The sequence below is a fragment of the Piliocolobus tephrosceles genome, chromosome 5 (assembly GCF_002776525.5).
Source record: "Piliocolobus tephrosceles isolate RC106 chromosome 5, ASM277652v3, whole genome shotgun sequence".
Lineage (NCBI taxonomy): Eukaryota > Metazoa > Chordata > Mammalia > Primates > Cercopithecidae > Piliocolobus > Piliocolobus tephrosceles.
Window position 1 is genome coordinate 137,791,901 of NC_045438.1, and position 9,288 is coordinate 137,801,188.

Sequence of the window (9,288 nt, forward strand, 5' to 3'; positions counted from 1 at the left end):
AGGCTGAGGCAGGAGAATGGCGTAAACCCGGGAAGTGGAGCTTGCAGTGAGCCGAGATCCGGCCAGTGCACTCCAGCCTGGGCGACAGAGCCAGACTCCATCTCGAAAAAAAAAAAAAAAAGAAGTCTTAAGATAGAAGTTTATTTCTCTCACAGGTCAAGAGGTAGACAATCAACAATCCAAGATGTGTGACAATGCCACCATTACAAGGTCCGTGAGTATTCAGAACCTCAACCCCCAACTGTTAGATTCACAACCACAAACTTCTATTCACAGTCCAAAGTGAAGCTCTGGCTTCCTCATCCATGTTCAAAGCCTCAGGATGGAGGAAGAGCCAAGAACACCAGTTGTCTGGGAAGAAACTTCCTTTTTTTTTTTTTTGAGACAGAGTCTCCTGTCGCCCAGCCTGGAGTGCAGTGGCACAATCTCGGCTCACTGCAAGCTCCTCCTCCCAGGTTCACGCTATTCTCCTGCCTCAGCCTCCCGAATAGCTGGGACTACAGGTGCCCGCCACCACACTCGGCTAATTTTTTGTGATTTTAGTAGATACGGGGTTTCACCATGTTAGCCAGGATGGTCTCTGTCTCCTGACCTTGTGATCTGCCCACCTCGGCCTCCCAAAGTGCCGGGATTACAGGTGTGAGCCACTGCGCCCGGCCAGAAGAAACTTCTTAAAAGTTAACTTACAGCTCCTCAACTCGTGGGCAAGCATTTAAGCTGAGTTTATTAATTCTACAGAGGTTATCTCCCTAAAAGAGGGCTAGGAATGACAAGGTTAGGGTTTGTGTTTGGTGATTTCAAAAGCAGCAGAAAATTGTTCTATGACTACTTCTTAATCTTATCTAGAAGGAGGGAGAAATGAAATACGACTAAAGCTGTAAGGTAAAAAAGCCAATACATTTTAGCTGACAGGGAACTGTTTGGTGTTTTTGTGCTTAGACAAGATTTTGAAGTTTGTCTAACTTCATCACAAACACAGAATGACCCTGTTTGACACTGATTTTCTGTGAGATAGTTTATGTTCAACAAGAGTACCAGGGCCTAACTATGGGCAACAGGCCAGCTCCCAGCAACACCAAAGCCTGCTAGTTATTGTCAGGCCAATTCCCAATTCTCAGGGACTGTTTTTCTTAAAAATAAACAAACATATAATTGCAGGTTGAGATGAATCATATGAAGGAAATAAATGGGGTACTGAATAGAAACAGTAGTTGGGGAGCTACTCAAGACATGGTGGCTTATGCCTGTAATCCCAGCACTCTGGGAGGCTGAGGCGGGTCGATCACCTGAGGTCAGGAGTTTGAGACCAGCCTGGCCAACATGGTGAAATCCTGTCTCTACTAAAATACAACAATTAGCTGGGCATGATGATGGTCTCCTATAATCCCAGCTACTTGGGAGGCTGAGGCAGGAGAATGACTTGAAGGCAGGAAGCAGAGGTTGCAGTTAGCCGAGATCACACCAATGCACTCCACCCTGGGTGACAGAGGGAGACTCCATCTCCAAAAAGAAAAAAAAAAGGACATGGTGGCTAGGATAGACCTCTCTGAGGAATCTGTGGATGAAGGGCCCAGAACTTAGCCCTTCATTTTTTTCATTTTTTTCCTCAATGTTGAGGAACTCTGACATTGAATGGCTAAGTGAATAAGGACAAGGATAAGCCAGACAAGGAGACTAAGGAGGGATGACAGAGAGGCAGGGAGAGATCTTAGAGTATGACATCACCTGGCTGCTTGCTCAGTGCCAGGTACCCTGCTAAGCTCTTTATAGACATTGTCTTACTTAAGCTTCACATACTTTCTTTTTTTTTTTGGCGGGGGCAGGTGGTTCAAGCGATTCTCCTGCCTCAGCCTCCCAAATTGGTGGAATTACAGTGCCTACCACCACACCCAGCTAATTTTTTGTATTTTAGTAGAGATGGGGTTTCACCATGTTGGCCAGGCCGGTCTTGAACTCCTGACCTCAGATGATCTACCTGCTTCGGCCTCCCAAAGTGCTGGGATTATAGGCATGAGCCACTGCACCTGGCCAAGCTTTGCATACTTTCAATGAACACTTTAGTGCCTAGTGTAGGGCAAGCACTGTTTTAGGAGCTGGAGATATACATCAATAAAAAGGATAAAATCCTTGCCCATATGGAGCTTACATATTGCTTTGAGGGTGATAGACAATATACATAGGTAATATAATTTTAAGTAATAGTAAGTGCTCCAAATGAAAATAAAGTGAAAAAAGAGGTTAGAGAGAGTGACAGGGGGAAGAGAACAGGTAGATACAAAGAGCTGCTTTGAGGAGGTAACACAGAGAGAAAATTAAACGAGGGAACAAACCATATGAACACATGGAGAAAGTGCATTCCAGACACAGGGAACAGCAAAGGCAAAGGCCTTGATGCAGGAATGACTTTGGGGTGTTTGAAGTAAAAACAGAAGGCCAGGCCAGGCGTGGTGGCTCATGCCTGCAATCCCAGCACTTTGGGAGGCTGAGGCAGGAGCACTACTTGAGCCCAGAAGTTCGAGACCAGTCTGGGCAACATGGTGAGACCCTGTCTCTGCAAAAATGTTTAAAAAGTACCCAGGCCTGGTGGCATGTGCCTGTAGTCCTGGCTAGTTGGAGGCTGAGGTAGGAGGATCCTTTGAGGCTGCAGTGAGCTATGATTATACCACCACACTCCAGCTTGAATGACAGACCAAGATCCCGGCTCAAAAAAAAAAAAAGCCCAGTATGGCTAGACTGTGGGAGATGGGATCAAGATGTTTAACAGAGGGCATATTGTGTAGAGCCCCATAAGCTATGGTAAAGCATTTGGATTTTATTCTAGATTTTATGCTTTTTTAAATAATTTTATACTTTGAACAAATGGATTTTTTTTTTTTTTTTTTTTTTTTTGAGACAGAGCCTCACCGTGTCGCCCAGGCTGGAGTGCAGTGGTGTGATCTCGGCTCACTGCAACCTCCACCTCCCAGGTTCCAGTGATTCTCCTGCCTCAGCCTCCCAAGTAGCTGGGACTGCAGGCACCCACCACCACGCCCGGCTAATTTTTGTATTTTTAGTAGAGACAGGGTTTCACCATGTTGACCAGCCTGGTCTCGAACTCCTGACCTTTTGATCTGCCCACCTCAGCCTCCCAAAGTGCTGGAATTACAGGCGTGAGTCACTGTGATCGGCCCATAGATTTACATATTAAAACTACCTCCGACTGTAGATGTGAAGGATAGACTAAAGAATGAGAATGACAGCAGGCAGACCAGTTACGAGGCCAGTGCAGTGGTCCAGGGAGAAGAGACAATGGCTTGGTCGGGGTAGAGGTGGAGAGAAGTGGTCAAATTTGGGTTACGTTTTAGTCTCAGTTGATGGCAATTACATATTTCTAGTTAACTCAGGCCAGAAACATTGGAGTCATCCTTAATTCTGTTTGTCAAACATGACCTCCAATCCATTAACAAAACTTGTTGGCTCTTTTCCAGAATATATTCAGAAACCAGCCCTTTCACACCTCCACTGCTGTCACTCTAGTCTGAGTCACCATCACCTCCTAATAGATCTCCCTGCTTCTGTCATTTCTGCCCATTCTCTGCTGCTCGCCCCCTCCCGCCCCCCGCCCAGGTTATTCTCAGCACAGCCTCCAGAGTCATCCTTTTTATTTATTTATTTTTTAACAACTTAAAAAATTTTATAGGCCGGGCATGGTGGCTCACGCCTCTAATCCCAATACTTTGGGAGGCCAAGGCAGGCGGATCACGAGGTCAGGAGTCCGAGACCAGCCTGACAAACATGGTGAAACCCCGTCTCTACTAAAAATACAAAAATTAGCCAGGCGTGGTGGTGTACGCTTGTAATCCCAGCTACTCAGGAGACTGAGGCAGGAGAATTGCTTGAACCCAGGAGGCAGAGGTTGCAGTGGGCCGAAATCACGCCACTGCACTCCAGCCTGGGCGACAGAGCAAGACTCCGTCTCAAAAAGTAAAATAAATATTAAAAAATTGTATTATATACAGACAAGGGGTCTCACTATGTTGCCTAGGTTGGTCACAAACCCCTGGGGCTCAGGCAATTCTCCCGCCTCAGCCTCCCAAAGTACTGGCATTACAGGTGTGAGCCACTGCACCTGGCCAGGTCATCCTTTTATTTATTTTATTTATTTTTATTTTTTTTGAGACGGAGTCTCCCTCTGTCACCCAGGCTGGAGTGTAGTGGCGCGATCTCGGCTCACTGCAAGCTCTGCCTCCCGGGTTCACACCATTCTCCTGCCTCAGCCTCCCCAGTAGCTGGGACTACAGGCACCCGCCACCACGCCCGGCTAAATTTTTTGTGTTTTTAGTAGAGATAGGATTTCACCATGTTAGCCAGGATGGTCTGCATCTCCTGAACTCGTGATCCGCCTGCCTCAGCCTCCCAAAGTGCTGGGAGTACAGGCATGAGCTACCGCGCCCAGTCCAGGTCATCCTTTTAAAATGTAGGTTGGATCACATCACTGTGCTCAGAAGTCTGCAGTGACTTCCATTTAAATCAACAGAAGAAGCCAAAATCTTTTAAGATAAGCTAAAAGACCTTTCCCAATCCAGACCCTGCTTCACTTCTCTTTTCACCTTTCCCACAACTCTGGCTTACTCATGCCACTCCAGCCCCACTTGCCTCCTTCCTGTTTGTTTCCCATGTATGTCCGAACCCTCCTGCCATAGGGCTTTATTCCAGCTGTTTCTTATGCTAGATAAAGGCCCATCTCCTGGAAATCCATGTGGCCAAAACTAATCTTCTTCAATGATTTGCTTGAATTTCACTTTACTGAGGCCTCATTTAGTACTAAAATCTGTTCTTTTGATACTTTTAAACTTGATCTATATTTTCTTTTATCTATAGTATCATCTCCCTTGCTAGAAATGTAATCAGAGATCTTTATTTTATTCAGTAGTATCCCAAGAGCATAGAAGAGTGCCTGGCACATACTATACACTCAATAAATATATTTGTTGAACAGATGAATGAAAAAATGAGGCAGACTTAGCTTGCTGATGGATTGATTGGGGAGGAGGAATGGAGAAAGAGGATGACCTTTCAGTTTTGGCCCAAATAACTGAATGACATGTGGTGCAATTTCTGGATGGGGAAGCCTGGAAGAGACAGGCTTTAGGGGTAAGAACAAGAGCGCCATTTTGTACATATTAGAGAGATTTATTAAAGATCTCAGAGAAGATGTCCCATAAGCAGTTGAATTCATGAGCCTGGAGCTCGGGGGAAAGTTAGGGGCCAGCAAGAGAAGTTTGGGAATCTTCATTGGTTATAGATGGTATTTAAAGTCAGGAGGTAATAGGTGATAAGTCTAGATTAAGGAGAGAGTCAAAGATTGAGCCCTGAGGCACTTCAACATTTAAACTTCAGGAGAAGCCTATTAGATACAAAGGAAACCTGTAGAGAGTAGTGTCCCTGAAGAAAACAAAGGGAGGAGGGAGGGAGTGACCAAGTGTACCAGATGTTGTCGGGAGAGTGAGTAGGATGGCCCCAGATCTGTTGACTTTGGCAAGTGTGAATTCAGACAGTGGTGGCAACAAAAGTATGATTGTAGTGATTTGAGAGCCGACAGAACTACAGGGACACCTTACTCAAGCTCCCGTATTAAGTCGTAGAGTTAGAAGTGAACCAAAGTCTTGATTGTGGTGATAGTTTACTGGGTTTATGCATGTCAAAACTTATTTAAGTGTATACTTTGAAGTTTATTTGGGGTACCATTTTATTTTGTGTACAGTTTATTGTATGTCAATTATATCTCAGTAAAGCTGTTACCAGAAAAAAAAGAAAAAAAAAAAAGGAACCGAAGCTCCACTGCACCATGACTTCTGCATGTTGGGCTCCAGTTCCCTGTTTACAATTGTACACTTCGGGATTTTGTGACACATTTCAACACTGGACCGATCAGACCTCTCCCTTAGTCATTGGACTGCGCTGTCTTTTCTGCCCGTGACCCAGTCTCGCGCCCCATGACCCTCTCCTAAAATACGCGCAGTCTCCTCTCTCTTTCCCTTCCTCTCTTGTCTCTTCCTTGCCTACCAGCCTCACCTGATGGGCTCGTGTTCTCTCCGTCCCCGATCCACTCGGGCTCCGGCGGCTGCTGCTTGGGCGCCTTCGGCATCGCGGTGGCAGTCAGAGCTAGAAACGAGAGTTACAGATAGAAACTAGAATATGCTTTAAAAAAAAAAAAAGTATGCCTCAACTCCTTCATACTAGTAGGAAATTATTATGGTCATTCCTTCAGTCTCGCGGCGTCGGGAGATCATGGCGTCAGGCTTCCCAGACCGTCGTAAACGCCATGTGGACGCGACTGGAGTAGGCGGACGCCGGCCCCGCCCCGTCATTGCAGGCCACGCCTCCACTGTACCAGGGCCACGCCCCCGAGATGACGGCGAAGCTCGCACGTGCGCAGCCCGGGGTGGGGTTGGCCGCGGCGGCTTGGAGAGCCAGCCCCATCGGGGTTCCCCGCCGCCGGAAGCGGAAATAGCACCGGGCGCCGCCACAGTAGCCGTAACTGCCACCGCGATGCCGAAGGCGCCCAAGCAGCAGCCGCCGGAGCCCGAGTGGATCGGGGACGGAGAGAGCACGAGCCCATCAGGTGAGGCTGGTAGGCAAGGAAGAAACAAGAGCAGAGGGTGAAGAGAGAGGAGGCTGCGCGTGTTTTAGGAGAGGGTCATGGGGCGCGAGACTGACCGGGCCCCTGCGGGGGTTACGGCGCATGCGTGCCGTGGGCCCTGGAGGAGTTTGCCGGGCAGGAGTGGGTTTGGAATCGGGGCTAAAGGAAAGAGATCCAGATGTCGCACGTGACCTAAGTGAGACTGGGCAAGAGAAAAGAAAGAGCATATGGCACCGAGGGAGAGTTGGGGAGAAATGGGAACACCTTGCTTAAAGAATTTGGACATCCGCCCGCCACACACTGTATTCCAGCAGGAATCTATGAGCTGTGCCTCGACCTCCTCTGCCCCCTGCGCGCGCGCACACACACTTTGGGAGCCTGTGATCCCACTTGTTTCTCAAGAGAGGGTGACTCCTTTATGGTTTCTTTCTTAAGACACCTCTCTCACTCAAGTGGAGCAAGAGTTAGATTTTTGATGTTGGAATGAGGGTTAAGGTTTACTTAAAAGCAGCGAAAGTTTGTTAAGCGCCTGTTTTTAATTAAGCACTGTATATACTGTGCTTTGAGAGAGGAAGGAAAAAAACATTACGATATCCTCCCAGGGTTGAAGTCACTTTTAAGGGGGAGATAAATGGACACAACTAACTACAGTAGGTACACAGTAACTACTTCTAGAAGCACTTATTGGATGCCTACTCTATACCAGGTACTGTGTTGGAGGAACTGGGAATGTAGAGATAAAAGATCAGAATTTCCTTCAAGGGACAACCCAATATAGTGAAGGGTGAGAGCATTAACCAGACGGACAGTGGTTGTCAGAGTATGATGAACGTGCTTAAGAATGCTATGGGACTGTAGAAGAGAGGTAGAGCATCTACTCAGACAGGTAAGGGAGTGTCAGCAAAGCCTCCCAAGAATATGTAGTAGCTGAGTACTTTTTTTTTGAGGCACAGTCTAGATCCATCAACCAGGCTGGAGTTCAGTGGCATGAACATGGCTCACTGCAGCCACTACCTCCTGGGTTTAAGGGATCTTCCTGCCTCAGTCTCCCAAGTAGTTGAGACTACTGGCATGCACCACCACACCTTATTTTTAAATTTTTTGTAAACACAAGGTCTGCCTATGTTGCCCAGGCTGGTCTCAAACTTCTGGGCTCAAGTGATTCTCCTGCCTCAGCCTCCAAAAGTGCTGGGATTACAGGCGTGAGCCACTGCACCTGCTCCCCAGAGTTTATTCATGAAAGATCGTCGTGAATTAGTAAGGGGAAGCGCATTCTTAGCCAAGGAAGTTTGTGGAAAGGTAGAGATGTAGGCAAGCCTGACTGGTCCCACTAGAGCCTGGTAACTAATGTGATGAAGTCATAAAGATGATCAGGAGACAGATAATGAAAGGCTTTAGATGCCATCCCGAGGAGTTTAATCCTAAAGACATTAAGAAGGAAGGCCCATTGAATTGCATAAGGAATGATTATGATCAGTTCACCCTGTAGCACTGAGCAATGGAGAATGGCCTTGAATTGGTCAAGATAGAGGCAGGGAGACCATTTAGGGGGCTCTGGGCATGATCTGGGTGAGAAGTGGTAAGGGGATAAGCCAAGCTCTGAAGAATAAAGAGTTACTAAGGAGGTGGCATTGATCGGAACTGAGAACTGATGAAATTAAGGGAGGAGAATTAAGGATGACACTTAAGTAACCCAGTGACTGGTAGACTATTAACTGAAAGCAATAATGGGCAGGAGAGTAAAAAGTGAAAGGAGATAAGATCAACTTTTGAATGCTGAGTTGGGTATTTCTGAGGAATTTCTAAGAGGAAATGGCAAGAAGAGAGTTTGTTTAGTCACCGTGGAGAGACGGCTAGACTAGGAGTAAAGACACAGGCAAGTATAGTTGAAGTGCTGGATGTGGAAGTCTCCTAGGGAGTGTTTGCAGATTGAACAGAAAAGAAGGTGAAAGGTGGGAACCCTAAAGAACTTCGGCAATTGCAAGAAGCAGGTAAGGAAGGAGGCTGAAGAGATGAGACTGAGAAAGGCAAACAGCCAGCGAAACTGGAGGCAAACCAGGAGTGGGCAAGATCCCAGAAGTTAAATAATGATAGAAGAGAATAAAAAAGGTGTAGAGGTAGGCAGCATGGAACGCTGCAGAGAAGTCAGGCAAAATAAGAACTGAAAAATACTTTGCGGTTTGAGGAGCTAAGGGATCAGTGGCAAGTTTGGCAGAAGTAGTGTTCTTTTGGAAATGATACCAGATTGCAGTATGTTTCAAAAGGTATGGGAGGAGAGAAAGTGAAGTTCGTGTGAATTATAATTTTGAGACCCAATGAGGACAAGAATACAAAACAGTAATGGGAGAGAGGGGTATAAGGGTAAGGAAGGCTTTCTTTTTTGCTTTGAAGGAGCAGCTTAAACGATATACGAAAGGAAAGAAGACACAGTATATCTCTAGCCACACTTAACCTTTTTCAGGTCCTTGGGGATTATACTTTCTCACAATGAACCTGTTCAGAGGCTTTTCCTGTCCCTACGATCAGGTGGATAAGAGTGATTAAAGTACAAAAGATTTTTTTGAGGTCAGGCGCGGTGGCTCAAGCCTGTAATCCCAGCACTTTGGGAGGCTGAGACGGGTGGATCACGAGGTCAGGAGATCGAGACCATCCTGGCTGACACGGTG

The 9,288-nt window shown here is 46.7% G+C and overlaps 1 protein-coding gene across 2 annotated transcripts in view; it reads left to right on the forward strand.

Moving 5' to 3' along the window:
- Positions 1 to 6,427: 6,427 nt before the first annotated feature.
- LOC111527883 (ATP-binding cassette sub-family F member 1) overlaps positions 6,428 to 9,288 on the forward strand; it is a 19,056-nt gene continuing 16,195 nt past the window's right edge. For both annotated transcript variants that reach the window (XM_023194426.2, XM_023194427.3), the window contains exon 1: positions 6,428 to 6,604. In XM_023194426.2, the coding sequence (XP_023050194.2) occupies positions 6,532 to 6,604 (73 nt within the window). In that variant the 5' untranslated portion in view covers positions 6,428 to 6,531. The remainder of the gene's footprint in view (positions 6,605 to 9,288) is intronic.